The sequence below is a fragment of the Argiope bruennichi genome, chromosome 8 (genome assembly GCF_947563725.1).
Source record: "Argiope bruennichi chromosome 8, qqArgBrue1.1, whole genome shotgun sequence".
NCBI lineage: Eukaryota > Metazoa > Arthropoda > Arachnida > Araneae > Araneidae > Argiope > Argiope bruennichi.
Window position 1 is genome coordinate 55,450,742 of NC_079158.1, and position 24,310 is coordinate 55,475,051.

Genomic DNA, 24,310 nt, shown 5'->3' on the forward strand with positions numbered 1-24,310 from the left:
TACAGAGAACAGTAAGAAATAATAACTGATGAAAACCCAAAATTAGAATTGAATGACAACATTCGAGTTGCGAAAATAAATAACTTCTGATGCATAGTTTAATTTTTTTTATTTTTTTTTTAGTCCCTCCACTCTCCGCATTTGTCATCGACTCGACAAATGAGAACGGTTTCTAGTGTATCATATTCTTTTTCACTCAGAATCGCAGCCCTGATGGTAATGCTTCGGCTTTGACATCGGAGGATTTTAGGTGCGAGACCCAATTTCATCGAAGAATCGCCTTGTAAACGGGTCTGGTCATTAAATACGTCGAGGCAAAACGTTTCCCTACTGATGTGATGTGGAAGATTGGAGAGGAGGAGGATCGCTCAGGTGTTGTCCTCATCATCTAATTGCGGTTCCACATGAGGAAATCCGCCCCAAAATATGCATAGTAGCTTTAGAAATGGGATGTTAATATAACTAAACTAAAACATAAACTAATCTTTTCCATTGAAACATCATATTTCACCTTAAAAATTGTCATAAACTAATATGAGCCATTAATTTTTTTTCTCTAAGTCACACTTTAAGATTAATACATGGAACATCTATTTTTTCCTCGCCTTCCCCCCTCGTTATCTCACTAAATAATGTATTGGATATGACTACACTGCTATGTATAGACGAATGCAATAATTCGGGCAGAAATAATGAATAGAATTTGCATCTCACTTTTGATGATTGCTCTAGCTACTTGCTATATTATGGTTTCTTTTAATCGTCACTGTATTAGTACAAAATCACGATTCGGACCAAAGCGAAATATCCAATTCGAATCCATTTCCACTAGAATTTAATAAACCATTGTAAGATGAGATCATAATTCTTATATCCTTAACTGATAAGACATGGAAATCAGATTCATAATATTCCTGTAGCTTTACCAGAAAACAGAAGTTAGCCAAAACTAATGTTTAGAACACTTCTTCAACAATTTTTTTTGCTACACATGCATAATTAGCAGCCGCCTAAATTCAATTTCGAGCTTATCCTCTTGTGTATGTGTTGTATTCCGTTCAAGTTTTTCTGGATGCTGATCTGTTGGCAATTGTGTTGCTTCGGTTCAACGTCCATTGGCAACCTAAAAGTGTCAGCTAAACATGAATTGAACGATGCTTATGTATAGACACTGGATTACAAAGAAAATCTTTTTTTTTTTTTTTAAGTTGAAATGATTTAAAAGTTTCTAAACAAGAAAAATTCCACTCAAGCTGTGGTAGAACTTAGAAAATTTGTTTGACATTTGAACCTGGGTCCTCAAGTTTTGATTGCTGAAAACTTCACTTGCCACTGTGCGAATAAGATAACTGAAGCCATTTTGAATACTATTCCAACTAGCATATTATTAGAGATATTTATTAGCTAGTGGCAGATATAGGTTTATTGTATTAAAGAGTGTAGCATGGCAATGGTTTACTTTCTTAAATGGCGGGATACTAGTACCGAGTGTTCGGAGCGGTTTGTTTATGAAATTCTTCCTTTAATTTAACTAATTTTAACAGTTAATACATTGGAACAGCATAGTGAAATGCCGCATCCATGTCCTAGACCTTGTGGTCGCCTAGCCACAGCTGTTGTTTTCGTATCAATTGGTGTTGTACAGTTCATCGCTGGTCTCATTCTTTTAAAATCAAAATATGTGTATCTCTTGTCAGGCCCTGATTTTTGGACTGCTGCTTCGGTAAGTAAAGTTCAAAAATAATTTTTTTTTTTATTGTTAGAATATATAAAATACCCAGCAAAGAATGCTTAAAATATAAAAGATTACTGGTGTTTCTAATTTTTCTAAGTGCAGATTTATAAGGATGTATTGCTCAAAAAAAAATTTTTTTGAATCTAAACCTTTTCGGGATATAAATGTAAAATGTTTGGATATAGTAATTGATTTATTTAATAGTAGCTTGTATAGAATATCAACAGACGGTAAAGAATATTAATGTCATAAAGTATTTGGCATTTTGGTCTGTTAAAAAGATTTTGTTCTATTTGTTAATATTGTCCGACATGATGAGCTACAATGTTTCTTGGTTCAAAAATTTGCTTCAATGATTTTCTGTTGTGTTCAATGGCTTTATGTTCTGTGTATAGAAAAATATTTGATTCGATTGTAAAGATAGTTTAAAAATCCGGAAGATAGGAAATACTTTAAACATTCTGTTACCTTTTATTCTTGTTTTATTATCCGAAATACTTATAATACTGCGAATGGACGAATGACATGTGAAGATTCTTCCTTTTTCTCTTTGTGATATCCCTTGAATTGATTCCTGCAGTTTTATACATAAAAAGCTACAAATAAAATAAAATTCATAGAAAAGGATATGATCGTGAACAAACTCATTGACGAAGAATAAACAACTATGATAAACGAAGGAAAAGGATGATAAATTATACTGATGCTTTTGAAAACTTTGTCAAATTCATAGATGAATTTCATTCATCATAATTATGCCTATGTTATGTTTTGTGCTAATCAAAAATTAAATCCTAGTTGATTGTATATAATTTCTAGAATTTCGCTGTCGGTGTTTTGCTCGGTGTGTCTGCCAGTGTTTGGAAGGATGTTCAAAGGACGTCATTCAGGCATATTGTTAGAGTAAGTTTTTTAAAAAAATAACATATTTCAATTGGTTATCGTTTATTTATCATTCTTATTTTCTGTTTTTCTTCCATAAATGTCAATTTGTGCCTGATTTGAATTATGCAAACATAAAGTGTTTTGTAATACATCATTTCTTGTTTTCCAAGATCGAAAATGAAATAAAGTGCATTTAGACAATTTTACTCTCTCATATATGAAGTATACAAAGAGGGAATATCGCAATCATAAAAAGAAGAAAAATCGAAGTAGAGATTTTAATGAATTTCCACATTTTAGATTTCATTGAATCCGAGAAACATGTTTTTGGAATTTTGTTTATCTGAACAAGAAAACTCATTGTACTAGAAGGATAAAATTTAGTATATTGTCTTTACACCAAAAATGAGGATTTCTTATTTATTTTCAACGAAATCTATTCAGAAAAGTCTGTCTGTATGAATATAAGTTAATATGATAACAACATGGATTGATACACAGATTTAATATCTAAATTGTAAATACCTTTTATAATTGAAACCCAATCTGTCAGACGATTGACTGTACTTTCACAAGCGTGTAAACGAGGTACCTTAAAAGCGCAAATTCATGAAATTTGATATTTTGAAGCAATTATAGTTGTGTATAAAATTTTTATTTCAATCAAATGAGGGGGAAAGTCCCAAATGCCCATTTGTTGTTCTAGGGCTTGTGTAATAACGACAAGCAAGCAAATAATCGCAAAATTCGCATAATAACAGGCTCTTTGGTAACTATTGTTCTCAAATAGCATGCGATTAATAACACCCAGATGCAATTATTAATAAATATACGGGAAAGTTTTGGAGGAATCACACTTGTTGATTTAAATAAGAAATGCATTATTAATGCCAATATTTATATTAAAACTCTACATGATGACATCAACTACCAATTGAGTGCATATATTTTGGGATTTTTGTCATAGGCATTAATGAAACTTGCATTAAAATAATTATTGCATTAAAGCAATTATTAATAAATATACGAGAAAGTTTTGGAGGAATCACACTTGTTGATTTAAATAAGAAATGCATTATTAATGCCAATATTTATATTAAAACTCTGCATGATGACCTCAACTACCAATTGATTGCGTATATTTTTGGGGGTTTTGTCATAAGCATTAATGAAACTTGCATTGAAATAACCTTAAAGCCTTCTTTTATTTGAAAATCAATATATTTTGTTTCAGCGCAATATCCTTGCATCTCTAGTGGCTTCAGCTATCATTATAAACTCCACAACAGCAATTATTTTGATTCTTGGCGAAGGAAATGCTCTGCTTTCGATTCAGTTAGAGAACGATGGCAAATATTCATCTGCTAGTGAAATTCTTGCTTACTGTAAGTATTTTATAAAGTTTTTGTATTTAACTTGTATGTAATTTTTTGTGTGAGTGCATATTTTTACATAGAACTTCTATTAGCACCAACATCAGAGCGAAAATACATGGATATTTATGGCTTTGTAACTTTTTTTGTATTGAAAATATTAAAAATTCGATTATTTAAAATTAAAAAAAGATCATTTGGTAGCAAAAAGATTCACGCGAAAGGATGCAATGCATCGCTGAAATTTTGCAAAGAAAATTTAATTTATTTTTGCTAGGTTATTTTTTTTTTTTTAAATTACAAAGAAAAATAGAATTAGATCTTTATGGTGTACTTTTTATTAATAAGAGCCTTTTCCCAAAATTAATAGTCTTTCTTTTTGTATTTCTTAATTTTTGAGTTTTTCTATAGAAATTGCTTTTTCTTAATAAATCATTAATAATATGCAAGTTATTTTCTAAGAATCAATTTCTTTGTTTCGGTATATACAAAATATCATTTAAAATACACTTTTATTCAAGAATCACCTCAATTCATATTTTCCCTAAAACGAAAAAGAAAAATATTCTTGGAATTGTAAATGTTTTTGCGTCTGCGGACGCGATAACTTATGTGAATTCTGATACCGTCATTATACGAAAAGCTAAGAATTCTGTTCAAAATTTAAATTAAATCTCTTTACAAGAAATTTATATATATCTAACCTCATGTACATGAACATAATAACTCAATAGCATAACGAGATAGAAATAAAATTTTACTAAAATACAATTTTATAATTAAAATTCTATATCCAACTCTCAAATTTTGTACCAATCTCGTCAATGTGTTGATTGTCTGTCGATCTGACTGTCCGTGCGTGTTTGAACGAGATTATTAAAAAATGTAACAAATCATATGTGCGAATTTTAGAATATGATTTTGACATAAAACTGTAAATATTTGTCTAATCTTGCGATTAGACACATATTAGTAAATCCATAATAGTCTATCATCTGTTAGCATATCCGTTTGCGTGAAAACAAAAACAAAAAACACAGTATTCAAGATAAATAAATCTGGTGCGGTGTTTCGATTTCAAAAGAAAAAATCGGTATCAAATTTTGACCATTAATGGCAAATGGAAAAAAATCCAAAGTTCATACCATATACTGTATGATGAAGCTATATATAAAATGCACTATATTGTGTTCACATAAGATAAATGAAAGACTAATAAAAAATGTCTCTCACTTTCCCCCCTATCTTATCTAGATGATGAATTTTCCTATAAACAGCTAAAAACGCACGAATTTCTTTTTTTTACCAAAGCTAGTTTTGGACAGCCAAAATGAATAGCAGGAACTTTCACTTCATTTAAAAAAAATTGATATCCTTTTGGTGTCTCGAGAAAAATTCAGTTTTGTTCTAATTAAGAATAATTTAATTCTAACCACCTAAAATTATGCGTATAGAGTTATTGCTACAATTAATATTGGTATGTGAGTTTAATATAGATTTTTTGTGTGTATTTGCAGCCTATGCTACTTCTGTCTGCTCTCCCATCGTATCTGTAGTTGTTGCTTTCGTCTTTCTCTCAGGGATGTGGTTCCGGGTAAGCGACAAAGGATCGAAGACCCCCGAAATAAAAAGTGTAAGCTTTTCAATTCCTTTATGAGATAGTTTTTATGATTGAGAATTATTTTAGCGGGTTAATGTGTTTAGGCTGATATGTAATTACTTGATGCAAGAAGAGACATACACCAAATTTCATCCAATTAGCTCAAAAAATTTTTTAGTTATTTTTGTCACAGACGGGCACTTTTCAAAAATGCGTTTTTCAAACTCAGGAAGATCTAAAATCTGGATATTTTTCAGAATTCTGAATTCGATTTTTTGACGATTACAATACTTTTTTCATGCTTCGTACACGAGAAGGTAAAAGTCGTTGCATATCATGTATATAGACCAATGATAGCTCTATAGAGTAAATCATTATCCCTGGAGCTACCAAATTTAGCCTTTAGTTACTTCTTAGATACTAGGTACTCTTTAAAAAGGTATTTTCAAAAATTTAATTTGATTTTGCTTAAATTTAAAATTATTTAAAACGTTAACGTTTTTCTTTAATGACATAGAAATATATTATTGCAGAAAAAGCATTTTTACGCATTTTTTTTTTCACTATTTCGTAAAGTTCTTTTTTCTAAGTCTTTTACTATTAATTTTAAGCACAGTTTATAAGTAATGATTTTTATTGTCTTAATTAAATTCAAACTAATTTCATTGTTTCATCAAATCCTCTCGCGCTTTTGCCAATATTAATTTGATTGAAAAGAAATTTACCTTGGACATTAATTACAAACAAGAATTTTCATTTCCTTTCTTATTAATATAATGTTTCTAGACTGGCACTCTTTCCGTAACTTGAACCATGCAAAAACCCTTACGCACAGAATACTAAAGCTGATGCAATCGAGACAAACAACAAGGGACAGAAAAATTAAGACTAAAACATTAATGTGCTACAATGCTTTGGTTCAGAGGTCCAAAGTATTAGACTTTTTAACCATTTCATGCTATTTAGATATGTAATTGCTCGACTTATTTTTTTAAGACTTCTCAAAAAATTTCATTATATAAAAACAAGCCAAGACAATCATCGTTTTGATCATTTGTTATTTTCTACCTCCTCCTCATATCTGACTTTGAAAAGTAACTTATAAGCATTAATGATCTGTCTGCACGGCTCTCCCTAAAATTGGACTTCAGAGCATTTAACCAGTTAATCGTTTCGACCTCTTCGTAAAATGCGTATCTAAATTGTATCGCAAAAATTTAGCGACGGCAAGTATACTCATCAGTCACAGAGTATGTGTAATATGAAATTATGTTGTAATGAAATGACTTTTTTTTTTTTTTATTTCAATAATAACATTTGTTTATTTACTTAATCAGACATACATTTTTTTTTTTTTTTTTTTTTTTTTTGCACATGAACGAGAAGAAACATATAAAATTAATTTATTATTTTAATTTGCTGTTAGAGAATGGTTATTGAGCAAAGCATGGTACAATGCATAATAATCTTTTCCTTTGATTTCGATTTGGCCTCAAAATATTTAAAACAATTTGAAATTTACGAATACGTTTTTTACTAAAATAGTTATTCAAACTGCAAATTGTCATTACTTATTACTCCTGACGAATAAACTCATCATAATGTAAAATGTACTTTTTCCCTGACGAGTATACTCGTCAAAAATAGTTAACTAGTTAAATCTTCTTCCTCACCATTTCCCCCTGCAGCTATACCACTGCTAGACCGGGGCCTCCGAGAAGACTGCTTTAATTGCTCTCGTAGTTCTCGGAGGCCCCGGCTAGACAGTGCTTTTTGTAGATATCGTTACATCAGAGAACTAAGTTATTTTATGTCCTTCTCAATAGTTCCAAGTTCTTCAGTAGCATTAATCGAAAAGACTTATCCAATGTTTACTTAAGTGAATATTAGCACACTGAAGAGCTATTATTAAATTTCCTCGTAATATTTAATTTAAAAAAAAGATTTTTATGTGATTTATATTTCTTAGAACTGCATGTGACTTAATATTCCATAACTTTTAGTATTTTTTAAAAATTTTGAATTTTTATTTGCTTTTAAATTCAGTTCATTTCCCAGTAATCGCTTTTGGCAGCTGTTCATCTGGATTAGTGGTTGTGCTTGGTTTTATTTAAATTTCTTATTCATAACTTTATGTTCATGATTCTTCAAACAAAGCATTTTTAAATATCAAGCTGTGATAGACGGAATCTTGCATCTGTTCTATGTATGGTGTACATGAACTTTTCTAATGAAATCAAATTATTTGGCATCATAGCATTATTAAGAACATAACTTTTCATGTAATTTGTATTCTTGCTGCATTTTATGTTTTGCGATATTATTCCACAAGTAATCAGAGCAGATAATGTATATTCTTTATTCTTTAATGTTCAACAATTTAAAAAAAATAACTTGAAAAAAAATAACAATTTCTCGAATTTTATCTTAACGTTGAAAAATATTATTGAAAATTATCTTTAAAAAATAATTTTAAAAGTTACATTTCAGGAAAATATACGATAACTAAATTTGTATTACTACAATGAATTTTATTTAAATATTAAAATGGTGTAAAAACTATTTTTGCGGAGTAATATTTTAAGTTATCGAGGGAAAATGCCAACATCTCGCTTGATTTTTAATTAAAATTTTCGAAAAAATCTTTCTACCTCCCCATTTTCGAAAGTTTATTTCACCTAATTTGTTAGTTCTAACTCAAATAATCTCGCCTATAGAGAGGCAACAGAAGCCATTTTCTTTCTTATTAATAGATGCTGAGGGACGCGACTCTTTATAACTTCTTATGAGGTAGATGGAAATAATAGACGAGTTTTAGGAACAGTTATTTAATTATCTTCTAAGTTCCACATTTCACAAGACAAAACAAACACGAACAGGAAAATGCACGACACTTAGAATACAATCTAATAATGATCCACAAGAAAAATGATGGGGAATATACCTTCATGTCAATAAAGTAACGCCATCTGTTGTATCAAAAGAAAAGGTAGTAGAGTTATGTAACCGCTACAGGATGATTTTAAATGCTATTGTTTTCTATTATATCTCCAACCATAATACATTCCTGCTTTTTATTTTACAGATTTTAAAAAAGAATAGCTTTAGTGATTATAATTGGGTTTTCAAAGAAAAACCAAGTCCTACCAAAAAGGACTCAAAAACTTTGCGCAAAGAATTATCATTCAAATCGCTTTCATCTTCCTCAGATGACGAATCCTTCAGCTTGACTGATGCCAAATTGTGGTCAAATTCCGTTCGTTCTATTGAGTTTTTGAACACTTCATCACGAAGAGAATCCCATAGATTAGACATGCTTCGTCATAACAGGGTCCAACAAGAATTAACTTGTGAATGCGGCGAGCACGTCAAAAACACCCCGGAAAGTATTCGACGTGATTTAAGTCGTGTATCTTTCATTGATGATGGGAAGTATTTAAAATATTCTCCACATACTTCTCGGAGCCATCTTGAATTCGATAGCCCATTTCATTCAGATCGTAACAAAGCAGGAGACAAAAATGTCAGCTCTCTGAGCTACGCAGAATTTAAAAAGATGCATCGGCATTTCGAAAATTCAAAACAGCATCGCAAGAAAAAAAGAATGCTGCTAATGGAACATCCAGCCTTTCAGAAAACTAAATTTCTCGAGGATGATATAAATGCGCAAAATCTTCATAAACTTGTTTCGCCAGAAATTTATATTCCTCGAGCTCGTGCTAGAATGGCTAGCAAAAACAATTTGACATCTTCTGTAGTATCTGAAGTGAAAGCAGAAATGCATGTGGATCCCAAAGGTCAAGACCTGGTTGATGATGGAAATTTTCCAAACTCGCCAGTTGTTCACTATGTAGGCGATGTTCCCTCTTGCGATGCTTCAATTGAAACTACACGTAACAAAAATGCAACATTTCAGAGAGCCTCCACTTTCAAGCATTTGAACAATTCAGATGCATCACAACCAAAAGGTAATGATTCCGTCAACAGAAAAGTTTACAGAACGTCTACCGCTGATCCAAATTCATCAAAGATTTCTCAACTTGATATCTCGGATATTCAAACTGATTCTGTAATTGATCAAAATGAATCCTATAAATCTATAGAAGAAAAAGACATATCACTTGTCGCCAGCACACAACCTGTTATTTCGCAGATGGATTCTAATACTGAATTAGATGATTCTTTCATTGATGAACCCCAATCAAATGCATTAGCTGGGGAAGTTGTGAAAGTTCATGTTAATTCCTTACCTCGTACTCGGTTCCATTCCAAATTGATTCCAGTACCCATCCCTGTAGTTTCCAGTATTAAGAAAAATCCCTTGAAGCGAAAACAAAAAGAATCAACTATAATGGCGATAGATAATTTGTCTGGTAGAAGCGAACTTAGTTTTTCTTCATTTCATGGTGATCTCAAACCAAAGAATCGAGACGATCATCATCACATTCAAACTGATAAGGTGAGTACATTTTTGCAATTTTCTTCATCAATCTTTCCTTGAAAGTAATTGTTATATGTTAATTGAGAGAAATAATTAAAAAAGGTTATCGCTTTAAAATCAATGTCTGGTTTCTCCCCGGGTACAATAAAATTGTGCCAATCACCCAAAAAACTTGCCAAAAGTCCTCCACCACAGATGGAAACAAGAAAATGGCTTTTAGAGTTAAAATAAAAATACCAGACTTGGAGAAAAATCGTTCAAAACCGTAATTTGTCCACCGGATATTATTTTTAAACTGGGCCAACATTACAAACTATGAATATTTTCGTATTCTCATGATTTCGAAATCTAACAGACTAAAATATCGTCATAGCGATCCATTAACAGGACATCATTTTTATGGAAATAGATAAATTGGGATGGATTTTTAGCAGTAAATGCCGCCATCCCCTAATGCCAGAGAATCTCATTAAATAGATATAAAAAAAAAACTTCAGTAAAAGGAAAAAAAATTTGGTGATAACACTTATGAAAAATATTTTAAGAGATGAAATTTCTTGGAGAATGAGACTGAATTTGTTCCAAAGGTTTGATCTACGATTACTTCAAATAGTGCACGAAAATATATACAATGTCATTTTTTTGTGATTGATGAGACAGACAGGTTTATTATAAAGTTAAAATTTATTCAGTAAAGCTGCGTTAATGATCATTAATTAGAAATATTATTATATATTCTTTTCCATTTTTAAGACATGTAAAAAGGGATATAATGGTTGGAATATTGCCTAGAATTTCTTGGCTTATGGTATTTTTGACAAATTTGGTGCATATTTTGAAGCGAGACTTTTTAATAATAAGAGATTATATCTTCAATATCAATACACTCATAGTATGGGTTCGCCTCCGTGACCGGTTTTGCGAGACAATTCGCCTTTTCATTCCAAGAAATATTTGAATGCTTAGAAGTTCCAACCAATATGATTTTTCCGGTCGAAATTTGTTTTAATTAAAAAATTGTTTAGCTATTCTATGAATAACTCTCGGGGCTTTGAAGAATTTTTCAAGGCTCGAAGGTGAAAAAAAACTATATATTAGCAAAGTAAATTATTATTATTATTCATATAAATAAATTTGGATTTTTAGTAGCAAATACTGCTATCCTCAAATAAAGAATAACAGATTTTTTTATTCTTCTGGAATTCAGCACATCAAAAAAATGTTGCTAATGTTAACAATGAGGTCAAGCGGTCACAGTTAAAACTTAATTACAATAGTCGTGAAAGTGTTTAAGGCATATTTTTGTCTAAAGAAAATGCTGCCAATTGTTACATAATTTGTAGCTGCATCCGAGTGCCTCTTCAAAGTATAATCGCCTTAAAGAAATCTTTGTGATGGATTACTTTATTAATATTTTCATGATATAAATTAGAAAAAGTGGAATGGTATATCCTGGGTCTTCGCTATCGCCGGAAGAGAGAATTATAAGTAGCTATGCTGCTAAATAAAAAGTGGCAAAGAATTGTTTTCAAAAAATTTTGAATTAAGCAATTCAAAAGAAATCATTTCAAATTAACAAGATTTATAAAAGGAAATTCAGCATTTAACTGAACAATTGTATTAGGTTTTTTTATGAAACCGACTCATGAAAAATCACTGGCTATCAGAAATATGTATACAATAAGAAAGTAACATCTCACCAATTTGCTACGACTATATAGGTTACCAATTTACAAAGCATAAACATTAAAGAAATATTAGCTTATTAACGGCGTATGGCAATTGGCTAGTTGGTAAGGAATTAACTATCTTTGGAGATCAGTTTGTTCGCCTACGTTATTTGTTTTTCAGTCTGTTAAGTGATTAATACGGAATGTTTATATATATTTTTTCACTTTATTTGATGCGACTGAAAAGCATTAATTTAATTCAATTCGTTTAGTGCAAATTAAAATTGCATAGTACGAAATAAAGCGGAAATGAAAATCCTGCTGCAGAGTTAATGATTGGCAAAAACACACGGTTCAATGTTTTGATAGATGAGTTCGAATTCTGTTGCAATATTTAAAAACATTATTAAAGCTAGTGCATCAAATTGAATTTTAAATTATTAATAAAATTAAGTGGAAAGTTGAAGGAAATGTAATGGATAGAGTTGAAAAGATAAATTTAGTTTTAAGATAATACCAAAATCATTTTTGCAAAATAATTGTTTTGAAAGATATGAATATCAATTTCTGTAGGCAAGTCACAGCGAGTATTCATTTAGCAACGATTAAGCCTACTTTTACGCTCAATTAAACTTTCTGACTATTCAAATGCAAAATCAAGATTTAAAAAAATTCCTAATAAGCAAGATCAACAAAGCAAAAAGGATTACCAAAGGATCCAAAGGAAGATAAATTTTGATCCAACAATGTAAGAGAAACTTGTGATTGGTGCTGTACTTAATAAACAATGAAAGCGAAATAAATTTCATTGCTGCAATATTTTTCATTATTTCAAACAACATATAAAAATAATTTCAATATCTGCAAAACACAGACGAAAGAATTGTGAGGCATTTGAATTGATGTTTTTGAAAATATATATTTATATTTTAAATTGTAAAAATTACTGTAATGCAGCACAAATTTCGAAAATTATCAGAAAAATAATACCGGAAAAATACAGAGCCCTTGCTTGATTGTTAATTAGTCCACATTCTAATTAAAAACAATTAACTCCTTTGTGTAAATTTCCACTTTCTAAAGTATATTTGGAACATTTTAAAATAAATTAGATCATTTATCTGTAGATCAGCAACATTCACACACACACACATTCCTTATTATTTTCAGTAGAAATACTGCAGCAATAACATTTTTAAAAAGCTTTTTGATTCTTTTTGTAGTCTTGCCAACAAGTGTGCTAAAGCTTTAGTATTTTTCGTTTCTTTTCAAAGGGGAATCAAAAGCATAAAGCCGTCAATGATGTGACTGTTTGTGAAATGTCACCTGACGATAAAATTCCGCCATCACCTGCTCACACCTCTGGATACGATTCTGCCATCTTCGAAAGCACTCATTTGTCAAATTCGGAATGCTTCAAGCCAAACATATCAAGTTCTGAGACAAACAGTCCTTATTACACACCGAAGAAGAAATTCCTAAATTTCCCATCCCCAAGAAAACTGGATGTTGTGCAGTGAGTACAGTTTGTTAACATCATTTTAACTCGACATGCCATATGTTAAATAGTGCCAATATTTTATTCTTTTAAATAAACTTTTCCTTAAAAATCCTTCTTAGATTCTAAGTCTCTTTTATAAATAAAAAAAACTTGACTGTTATCATTGGAATATTTTTGTTTTGAAAATATTATTTTAGCAATGAATATAAGAAAATAATGTTCCTATTTTTAAAATGCATTTATTTCTTCAGTATAGAGGCGTCGGAATAGATAGTGACCGACATAATCAATACAGAGTGGGAAAAACAGCTGAAAACATGAAAATTCTGTTTATAATTTGCCAATCCAAGTATTTTTTCTTTTTGAATATTTTTCATACATTTTACATGTCTTTAATGAAGCATATGTATAAATATATTTATATTCTTTGTGGAAACAATAAAAATTCATTAAACAATCATTTTAAATTATGATATATTCAAAGCGTCTCCAAACATGCATGGTATTTATAGTAAATTTTTCATCTGACATTCACAGAAGACACAAAAATAAAATCTAAATGCGGTCTATTCATTCTCGCGTCATGCACGTAAAATGATCCGCACTATTCAAAATTAGGATTCTGTTGCGCATTATTGAATATCTGTTGTAAAGGTAAAAATATTACATTGTCTTTTTCATCTTTTTGTTAATATGATAATGTTTATAGATTGACATATTTGCATGTCTTAATTATGAGGTAATGTCTGTAAATTATAAAGTATATTATTACGGAAAATCGAAAATTAGTCCGGTAGGTGTGAGGTGAAAATTCCAATAGTTTCAGTAACAAAGACGCTTTATTCTTTACAAAAATACGAAAAACAAGAGAGAAAAAAATACAGTCGAACCATACAAAGAGCACCATTCGTTGTAAACAACACAAGTAGAAAATCGCTATTAAACAGAGCCAACAGCACTAAGATTTTACCCCACCGTTCGCTTGAGTTCATCTCAACTCTCTCTCCACACGACTGTCTTGCTTTTCAACTTTGTTTCTTAATTCTTTCTAATTCCCAGGATAGAGAAACAAACACAAAGTCTCAAGTCAAACGGTATATCGCCAAGAATCTTGAATATATTTGGGCTTTTCATTTTTATCGCCAAGGGTCACTGACTTGTTCCATTCAACTAAACTACCTTTCTTACTAAGAAACTTATTGTGCAGAAAAGCAATATTACAAATTAATAAGAGTATAATGAAACAAATCTTCGAAACGTTCAACAATTTCAGACCATTGGAACTACAGTTACAAAATTTGATTCGTAATTTTCAAAATTTTAACACCATTTTTTTAACACGATGGTCATTAGATAAAACGAAATTTAACTGGGACAAAGCGCCGTTTTATCCTCTGTAGTTCATTTTCGTAAACCATTTTTTCACATCTTTTAAATTCAAAAAAAAAAAAAAAAAAAAATCCGTAATATTAATTTTATTTCCGAATTTTTCTTTCTGTATTTTTATTGAATTTTTCAAACTATTTTAAATGGTCAACAATTTTATACAACAATACTTTTCATTATCTTAATTCCTGGATTTAACTCATACGCGTTGAGATTATATTAAATGAATTTTTTACAAGTTCTCATTATCTCTGCTACATAATTAAAAGCAAATTTTAAAATTATAGACGGGCAATATTATGTCTAAAACATTATCATGCTATTAAGTTTGGGCTAACATCCTTTAATTCCCTCTACCCCTTTCCTTCGCGTATTACTTGGTATTTCTTCCATATAAGCACGATTTTAAGTACCTATCAAATTGCTCAAAAAAGTATCAATCAATTCTTTTATTCGAATTTTTCAATTGAACGTTTTTTATGTCTGCCATTTTTCATGTTCATTTATTTATTATCACGAATTCACGCAGAAGTCGTTCGTCATCAGGCCATTCCAACCCCCCTCCCAGTGACAGTAATAGATTTCTAAAATGGCAGATCCTTTATTCTATGCATTTGAGATTATAGAATTTGTTCAGCGTTTTGCTGTGCACTAGATAGATATATTTTTAAAATAATGTTGATAGAATAAAGAAATAAATTATAAAATGGAAAAAAAAAATCCTCCCCGGCGGGGAATCGAACCCCGGTCTCCCGCGTGACAGGCGGGGATACTGACCACTATACTACCGAGGATAAGGACGCTTGCCGAAACCCGGGATCGAACCAGGGACCTTTAGATCTTCAGTCTAACGCTCTCCCAACTGAGCTATTTCGGCACGTTCTATTTTGTGAAGATTGAGAACAAGTACAAGGGCAACTATGAAATATTTTGAAATAAATTTTTGAAAATTTTATAAAGTTATTCTCGTTGAATCAAATGCCGACAGTAATTTTTTTTTTCTACGATAATTTTTTTCAACTGATACACATTTTATATTCGCTTTTAGTAGTCTGTAATGGGATTCAATTTTCATCCTGACTTTCAATTGTTCTTCTCAAAATCCTTTTTCTGATATTTTTTTTTATTTTTAAATTTTTGCAATATTTTTTCCAAGAAGTTTTCCTAAAAATTGTTTATCATATTTTTTTTCTGATTAACTGCGTGAAAAACTTAAGAAACAGATTAACTTTATTTTTGATTAGGAAAGAGGCGTGTTATTATTTCGACTAAAATCTGTCAGACTTCAAACTATTTTAATAAAACAACAGTTACATTTTATAAAAATGAAATATGGTAATTAATTGAATTTTAAAACACGGATTATTGCGTGTTATTTCTTTTGGGTGCTATGGATACAACATACAGATGGCGCCACGAGTGCATTTGTGAAGCGATAATGTGAAATTTCTAATTTTCTTTGTATAGCAATGGTTACTTGACATACTTTTCCGCTATCAAAACCTCTTAAAAATTTATCCCGTTATAAACATTGAAATGGTGGAAAATTGAATTTCATTTGATCCTCACAAACAAAGAAAGTAAGCAATTATTAAGTATTGACCATGTATAATAAATAGAAAGGCAAAATTACTGATGAAACTAAATGCTATTTGTGACAAGTAATGGGTGATTTTCAAATAAGCAGCTTTCTTAGATGGCTATGTTGGCAAGGGACCGCAAGTAATTAAAAAATTTTGCCACCTAAAACTTGCCATAGAATTTTGTAAAAAAATACAAATTCTATGAATTATGTAATATTAGAATGATATTAATATTTATCAAGTATAAATTGATCAGACGCCAGATCAGTTCAATTGATTTTATCAAGTATAATTGATCACAATATTATTTTCACTATATTTACGCAGTTAGTGGAATATTTTTTTAACCAAACATTTGCTTTAGTAATGTTATGTACAAACGCCAAGAGTTTCTAGAATCAATTGATAAATAAAAACAAATACATATCCAAAGTTAATTTTAAAAAAATATTTACCTGAAATAGATCGTTATAAAGTGAAATAAAATTTACTGTCTTATATGTATATAAATAGCATTATTATTTGCATTGCCTAAAGTCGCAATATACTTAAATCTGATTCTGATTAAAATAAATTTTAGGAAGCAATGATACATAGGTTTTTACTCCGATAAAATATTTTTTTCAGAAAATAAACGATATTCGGATTTAAATAAAGTACCAATGGGTGTGGTCTTTCTAAAACTTTCTCGCATACTTTCAAATAAAAGTACTCTCTCCCACATAAAATTGTGTATCGGGTAAGATCACGAATACCTTGTACGGCAGTGGCGAACAATAGTTTGGAAACATTGATCTTTGAAGTTAATTTAGTATTTTTACTGAATCTATAATATAATCCTTATAGATTTTTTTTTTTTTTTTTTTTGCCGATTAAACCCTGGCATTCAAAAGTAGACATCCGAAAATCGAATTTATGTTTTAGATGTGTTGTTTCCATACGATTAAAACCAAAATTTGATAGGAAACGATAAATGTCATAAAAAAATTACATATCAATTTTTATATATTTGTCATTGCATTTTTGAGTTAATCGCATTTAAATGTTTGTGTTAGTGCAGACCGACAAAAAGTCATTCTTTTGACGGATTTGGTTCCTAACACTTTAGATGTTAAATCTGTGTACCAAATTATATCCATCTAATTTCCTTCCTTTTGTTATTATCATGTTAATTTATATTCGAAAGCCGGATAGATAATGGATATTGCTCAATATTTGATATAAATCTACGAATTTGACATAAAGACTACATATTAAATTTTATCAGACTAATTCAAATACATTTGATACGTGAATGATTGAATGATGAATACATGAAATATCTTTACTGTTTTTTATACTAATAAATGGTAATTTGAAACGGAAGTGGTTGAAAATAATTTTTATTAAAAAAAATATCCACGATGTTTGGGAAAAATTACTATAAAACCTTGAAAGCATTAACAGATATGTTTGGTATAAATTTCTGGTCAAAAGTCTTCAATAACCTTTACACTACCGAATAAAAACTGGGATTTAATAAAATGCTACAGATGTACGATACGTAAATACCTGCACTGCTGGTTTTTATGGTGATATATCCTCCGATGCCCATAATGTAGAAATGTACTAGCCGCCTTTAGTGACCAGTTAGTTCCCCAGGGACTATAATATTGAAAGTAATATTTTATGGAACTTTCCATTAATGGCTTTTTCAGCAACATATTTTTCAGATAGTCATATAACTCTTATTATTTTAAATATAATATATTTATGGAATTTCCCAAAAGACTATTCAATAAAAATTTAGTTGATTCATTATTATTCAATTTTACTTTCAAAGGATTTAAATGAACGTAAATAGTTTCAGACAATAAATGTATTCCTGAAAAAAATTATGAAGTTTGAATTCTATACAATCCATCTGGCATATGAACTATATTCAGTAAAATATTCTTGACTCTCCAACTTTTAAATAAATAAATAAAATACGTTTTTAGCTTCAGCGACCAAAATATGAGGAATATCTTTATTCTAGGCCAATAAAATTTGAGGAAACTCCCAAGTGCTGATTGACTTATCATTTTCCGGATGATCAAAGAGAAGTGCTCTAAATTTGCGCGTTTTAAAATAAAATAATGATACCCAAATTTTCCTAATTAATCAGTTTCAGTTGCAAAAAAAAAAAAATGGAACTTTCTCTTTATTTAAAATGTTAAGTGTCTTAAGCCACATTTTATTAAATATGATGTTTAGGACCGAAGAATTATATAACTAATTATTTAAAATTTTATAATTATTAAATATAAATATCAAAATTTAAAAAAATTAAATATTATAATTATTATTAAAAATTTCTGCAATTTCCTAGGACATTTATTGACTGAAACGAAGTAAAACATAACATTTTTCTTATTAGATGCATATTACATATGGTTTAGAAATTGGCTATTGAGCACTGATTAACAGGAATATCCTGAGTATATTAAACCATGTTTGCCTTAACATAGAATTATTGAATTAATAATACAGATATTTTAAGAGACACAGAAACCTTTTTGTTGCAGTTATTTTTCTAGAAAATATGTTTCGCATTTATTTAATTGTATATAGTCACGTGCTAAAAATCATACTTTTCTAGGTTTAACTTGCAGTGAGAATTAACTTTTAATATTTTAATTTGAGCTTTTGTCAGCACGATGACATATTGATAAAAATAATTTTTTTTTTATGCTACCAGGTTAAATATTTTTATTTTGTTAGAAAATATGCTTAAAATATTGTTAGAAAATTTATTAAAAATAGAAATTTAATTTAGATGTTTACAACATTAAAAAATGGTGCAAAAACTATTTTTAAGTTGCAATATTTTTGAAACTTCTCCGAAAAAAGGCAAAATTTCTCAATTTTTAATAAGTTAAACTTTCAAAAATACATCTGAGTTGCACATTTTCACAAGTTTGACAACTCAAAATGAAATCCAACTGTCTAAACTGTAGAGCGCTAACGCCCATTCATTTTTAATATAAGTAAAAATAAAGCTTAATTACTGATTTTTTTTCTTCTCTATTTATTAAATATAAACTAAGCTAGTATGTTAAAAGTTAATTTATTCATGCGCATATAACGTGTTTGAACAGATTAAGTATTATTGAAATGCATAATTATACTTTAAATTAATTTCCAAAAATTATTTTAAATAGGAAAAATATGTTAATTGTAAACATAAATTTAGAATTTTAAAATGATGTAAAAATCCTTTTTCTGCTGCAATATTTTTCGGAAATTATTGCAAAAAGAGCTCCAAAAGATTTGTTTATTTTTAATAAATTAAAAAAAAAAAAAACTAAAACTTTTCGGTGTGTAAATTTCTATCCCCAAAATATATATTTGAGAAATTTAATAGTTTAACCTATAGAGTGCCAACACACATACTTACCACTATCCTATGAATTTCTTACACATCATATCTTTCCATGCGACGATGTCTTCTTAAAAATAAAGTATATAAATTAAACTTTTCTTGTTTCTCTATGTAAAAGGAGAAATTTTATTTAAATTTAATGTTGAAGTGATGGAGCAGTTGTATCATTGAAACAATAAAAGAATTTCAGTTTCAATTCTAACAAAAGCAATTCTTATTATATTGGGACAAACCTGTCATCAAACAATAGTGTTTTACTTCGCCATCGAGTGTACATTTCGAGTGGAAAAGGTTCATACTCATCCAATTTTGACTTTATTTGAAGTCAGCCTTTTAGAGATTTCAATTTTTTTTTTTTTTTTTTAATCCATACCTTTTTTCTTGTCATTAAATTTAAGAAAAAAAAAGGGGGGGATTTGAACCTGTAATCTGAAATATCTTTGCAAGCTCGATATGTCCGCCTTTCATATTAAATATAAAAGCTTATTCTTTATTATACAACAGTAATAATGTGCATATATGTATTAATTAATTATACAAATAAATGTATAACTGTAAAATATACGGAACAATATATTTAAAAAATTATTAAAATTAGAGAAAAAAAAAGTGTTTAAAAACCTAACTGAACGAAAGTTTTGCATTAAAGTAAGTGTAATGAAAATTTTTAAATTTTCGTAGGATATATAATGATTGTTGCACAGTAACAAGAAATTATTACGAAAAAAAAAAGTTAGAATTAAGTCTTAATTTTAATCCGATTTTTTTTTTTTTTTTCTTAATGGGGCATCTATTACCAAAGGAATGACTATCTATCAGATTTATAGCTCTAAGTTCTACAGTTTGCCCTGTAGAGCACTTAGGGATTTTTTTTTTTCCAAATCTTGCATGTCGTAATTTACAGAGAATATAATTAAATGCGACAACATAACTGCCTATAAATATTAATGTGATAAAAGTAAAATGTCTATCTTACAAAAAAAAAAAAAAAAAAAATTACAATCAAGAAAATTCAAAAGAAGGTTTTTGTGCTGATATAATTGTTTTTTATCTGTGTAATGTTATTCCATAAGACTTAAGTATACATAAATAATTTTAAATACAATTTTGACTAAATCTATTATATTGCTGAAAATTTTTAAAAATTAAGTTCTTGGAAGAACCAGAATTGTTCTATAAAAGAAAATATTAAAAAAAAAAAATTATTTCAAAACAGCAAATGAATCATTCCTTCCAGAACAGAAAGTGCAAATGGATTCCTAGTTTGAATTGGAGAATGGAAGCTGACAATATTTCATGATAATTACAGATAATGTAAGTTGCTGTCTTATAAATTTTGATTTTACTTATAACTCCTAACTTTTTCTGTATTTATTATCTCTGCTTTTTTTTTTTCATTTATTATCTTTATGTTCCCAATTTAGTATTACATCCTTAATATACATGATCAAAAAAAAAAAAAAAAAAACATTCAAAATGCTCTATAGAACAGACTGCTGATACATGGATATAATTGCTTCTTTAATTGTAAGTGGTCATAATGAATTTTTCAAATCTTAATCCAGCCAAAAACATTGTGTTTATTCAGTAATGCTTAAATAAAACACTAAACTACAAACATCAATATACAGAAATTTTTTATTAAAATACTATATCAAGTAGTAAAATACAATGACATTACTCAATAAAAACTGTTCACAGACACATGATTAAAATGGAAGTTTAAAACATCAGATGTATTTCTTAAAATTGGTCACTTCATATAAAAAAGTAATAATGTATGCATACTTGGAATGCATGGTCCTTAACAATTTATTATTAAAACTTCATTGTTGTTATTCATTTTCCTCTTAGTTGTAAAAGGAATTTTGAATGCTTTAAAGGCATATATTTAGGTATTTTAAGATTTTACAAAAATTCTCATTTCATATAGTTCTCTAACAATCAATGACTTCTAAGCTAAAATATTTTCACAGTTCTGTGCAAAGCCAGATAACTAGTTCATAAAATGCAAAATATGAAAATATCATTGATGATAGTGACATATAGTCTTGCAAGTTTGGGGACAAAAACTGATAGTTTAATTCTTAACAGCCTTTTATACATCCTTAGCTGTCTAATAGACATTATCTTTTCCAAAACAAAATACTTCTTTAAAAATTAATTAAAATTCATTGTAATGTTTTTAAACTGATTCTATAAAATTTCAGAATCTAAGTTCTAGTCCTACTCAAATAAATACAACACTAAAAACAATTAATGAGCAATATCAATATGTTGTATATAAAACATTACAAAATTTACAATGTACTGTATGACCTGCATAGTGCAGCTTTCTTACAAATACAAAATGTATTTACATTCTAAAAAATCTACTTGATTATACAATCATATGTTTTAATATGACATTAAATTGAAAGATGTCTCAATTTTTACAGATATTATACAACATGAAGATGAAAATTACAGATCTTATGATGACAAATATATTAAAAAATGACAGTGATACAAATGAATATTTGTGTGTAAACCTTTCACGGATGTAAATATTCATCACATCTATCAAACCTTGCATGCTACAGTCATTCATATACCATATATTCTTAATTTTTTCATTATTTACAACTTTTTAAACAAGTACATGCAATGAATTGATAATAAATGAAGTAATAAATATGTACAGCACTTTCTGTAGTTCATAATGTCTTCTCTAAATGAAAACTGCCTCTGGTCCCAGATGTGATTGCTGTACTTGTTGCGTTTGAGATTTCTGTTGGTCACTGACAGATAATGATGGATGCACATTTGTAGGTCCCATTGGGCTTGATATGCCCTCTGACCAGTCCGATTGTGCAGAATGGGGTGAAGAGCTTGACCATTGTCCAGGTGACTCTGGAGAAGGGGTCAAATAAGTTTCAGGTCCCAGAAGATAATGCTGAGGTGTGGCCTCATTCTGGCTATGCTGTGATGGTGGTGTGGGGTAATGGTATGGTTGAGAATATGAAACATTCAAGTTATTAGAAGAATTGGCAACTGAAGTCTTTGGTTGTGTGAGCATACAATGAAGGTCTGTCATAGGTGGGTAATCGTAGGTATTATTTGAATTGTGAGATTGCATTTGAGCATTCTTTTGGTGGTGAGCTGCTCTCATTGCAGCCATATGGGTTGGAGAGGTTGGCAGAGAAGGCCTCTGCTTGTTCAGTGAGGCTGACATGGTGTAAGCTAGAGAGGTAGGGACAGGAATGGAATTCTGTCTGGGATGATTGGCCTTCATCCCTTTTTGTTGCTGTTGTTGCTGCTGTTGTGATGACTGGGTACCATTATTGCCAAAATTATGACCAAGTCCCATGTTTAAAGCTTCCATACCCATTACATCATAAATATGAGCAGCAGCGTTGATACAATCTTCATAAGAAGGAGGCTGCTTGTTTGTCATGCAGTTGTCAACATTTACCAGATTGGGGTGAGACATACCCAAGTGACCATTGTACAAGGCTTCCAAAGGAGGTGGTGTGCCTTCAAGATAAGAAGTTGCTCGTGGAGATTCCAAGGAGTTTACTGGAGACAAAGTGACAGAACCATCAATACCTTGGATGAGCATTGGTGGAGGCTCTTTTCTCTTCTTCACTGATGCTTTTCGCCTAACACCAACATCAGGAATCATCATATCACCGTCTTTCATCGGAAGACCAGCAATGGTATTCAATTTTGGCCGCTTTTTCTGCTTTACCGATTTTGTGGACCCAAGCATATTACCAGGAGCCATTAATCCTGGAGAACCCATGGGGCCGTTAGCTGACATATTTATCTGTGGGCTAGCTGGCATATAGTCATCAAGCAATCGAACAATGTCTGTATGCATGCGTTCTAAAGCAACATCTCTTGGTAACCTGTCCATATGATCAGTTATGTCACGGTTTGCACAATGTTCCAAAAGCATTTTACAAGCTTCAAAACTGCCTTCTCTTGCTGCTAGGAAGAGAGGAGTTTCTTCCTTCAGATCTTGTGCATCACGATTAGCACCATGAGCCAGAAGTACCTGTACTGCTTCAACATTATTAACTGCAGCAGCCCAATGAAGAGCAGTTTTTCCTAAAAATGAAAGAAAATTATAAAAGTCATGTCCATTCAACAAAATTTTAGAAAACTTTAAGACAATTTATTTGACAGCAAGCCAAAAAGAATATTTTAAGTCTAACTTACCATGATCATCAGCAGCATTGATATCAGCTTCTGCATTAATAAGTATTTCAACCATGCCTTCAATTGCCAGCCTGGCAGCAAGAATTAAAGGAGTAGTACCATCATGCATTCTGGCATTGAGATTAGTAGCTCGATTGCGTAGTAGAATCTAAAGAGGGAAGCAAAATTATGACAAATACTCAAACATAATAATTATTCATTTTACAATTTTAAGCCATTAAATGCTGTTTTTCACTATTAAAATACATTATACTTTCTCAATATGGAGAAATCTTAATAGTTTTAATTCATCTATAAGACTAATATTACAAAGTACAACATTTAAATTTACAGTCTTTTACAAAACTGCAGAAGATGTTAAGACTACTTACCTGGAAGACACCCTGAGCATCAGCTGCAACTGCAGCATGGAGAGGAGTACGTCCGGTATTGTCCTGTGCATTAGCATCGGCTCCAGCATCCAGTAATCGTTTAGCAGCATCAGCCCTAGCATATCGAGCAGCCAAATGTAAAGAAGTTTCCCCTGAAAC

General features: G+C 30.0%; 2 protein-coding genes and 2 non-coding genes across 4 annotated transcripts in view; 1 reads left to right on the forward strand and 3 right to left on the reverse strand.

Annotated features, from left to right (window-relative positions):
• The first annotated feature begins 1,091 nt into the window (after positions 1-1,091).
• LOC129981355 (uncharacterized) lies at positions 1,092-13,549 on the forward strand. Its single transcript, XM_056092177.1, has 7 exons — positions 1,092-1,723; positions 2,555-2,638; positions 3,855-4,005; positions 5,511-5,626; positions 8,679-10,052; positions 12,979-13,220; positions 13,457-13,549. Exons 1-7 carry the CDS (start codon positions 1,571-1,573, stop codon positions 13,473-13,475), a joined length of 2,139 nt encoding a protein of 712 aa, XP_055948152.1. The 5' UTR covers positions 1,092-1,570; the 3' UTR covers positions 13,476-13,549.
• A 1,764-nt stretch (positions 13,550-15,313) lies between these two features.
• On the reverse strand, positions 15,314-15,385 carry Trnad-guc (transfer RNA aspartic acid (anticodon GUC)). Its single transcript has one exon. It is a non-coding gene; the product is annotated as a tRNA-Asp (tRNA).
• A 10-nt stretch (positions 15,386-15,395) lies between these two features.
• Trnaf-gaa (transfer RNA phenylalanine (anticodon GAA)) lies at positions 15,396-15,468 on the reverse strand. Its single transcript has one exon. It is a non-coding gene; the product is annotated as a tRNA-Phe (tRNA).
• Positions 15,469-21,197: 5,729 nt separating this feature from the next.
• The window catches only part of LOC129980557 (neurogenic locus Notch protein-like), a 60,001-nt gene continuing 56,888 nt past the window's right edge, over positions 21,198-24,310 (reverse strand). Inside the window, exons 22-24 of the mRNA XM_056090908.1 lie at positions 24,152-24,303; positions 23,781-23,928; positions 21,198-23,669 (exon numbers count right to left, since the gene is read on the reverse strand). Coding sequence (XP_055946883.1) covers positions 22,288-23,669; positions 23,781-23,928; positions 24,152-24,303 — 1,682 coding nt within the window. The 3' untranslated portion in view covers positions 21,198-22,287. The remainder of the gene's footprint in view (positions 23,670-23,780; positions 23,929-24,151; positions 24,304-24,310) is intronic.

What these genes read in the sequence shown, in the direction of transcription:
- LOC129981355 (XM_056092177.1), top strand. Translation starts at nt 1,571, where the DNA reads ATGCCGCATCCATGTCCTAGACCTTGTGGTCGCCTAGCCACAGCTGTT. An exon ending in CATTCAGGCATATTGTTAGA is followed by an intron (nt 2,639 to 3,854) that starts GTAAGTTTTTTA and finishes ATTTTGTTTCAG; the next exon opens with CGCAATATCCTTGCATCTCT. An exon ending in TAGTGAAATTCTTGCTTACT is followed by an intron (nt 4,006 to 5,510) that starts GTAAGTATTTTA and finishes GTGTATTTGCAG; the next exon opens with CCTATGCTACTTCTGTCTGC.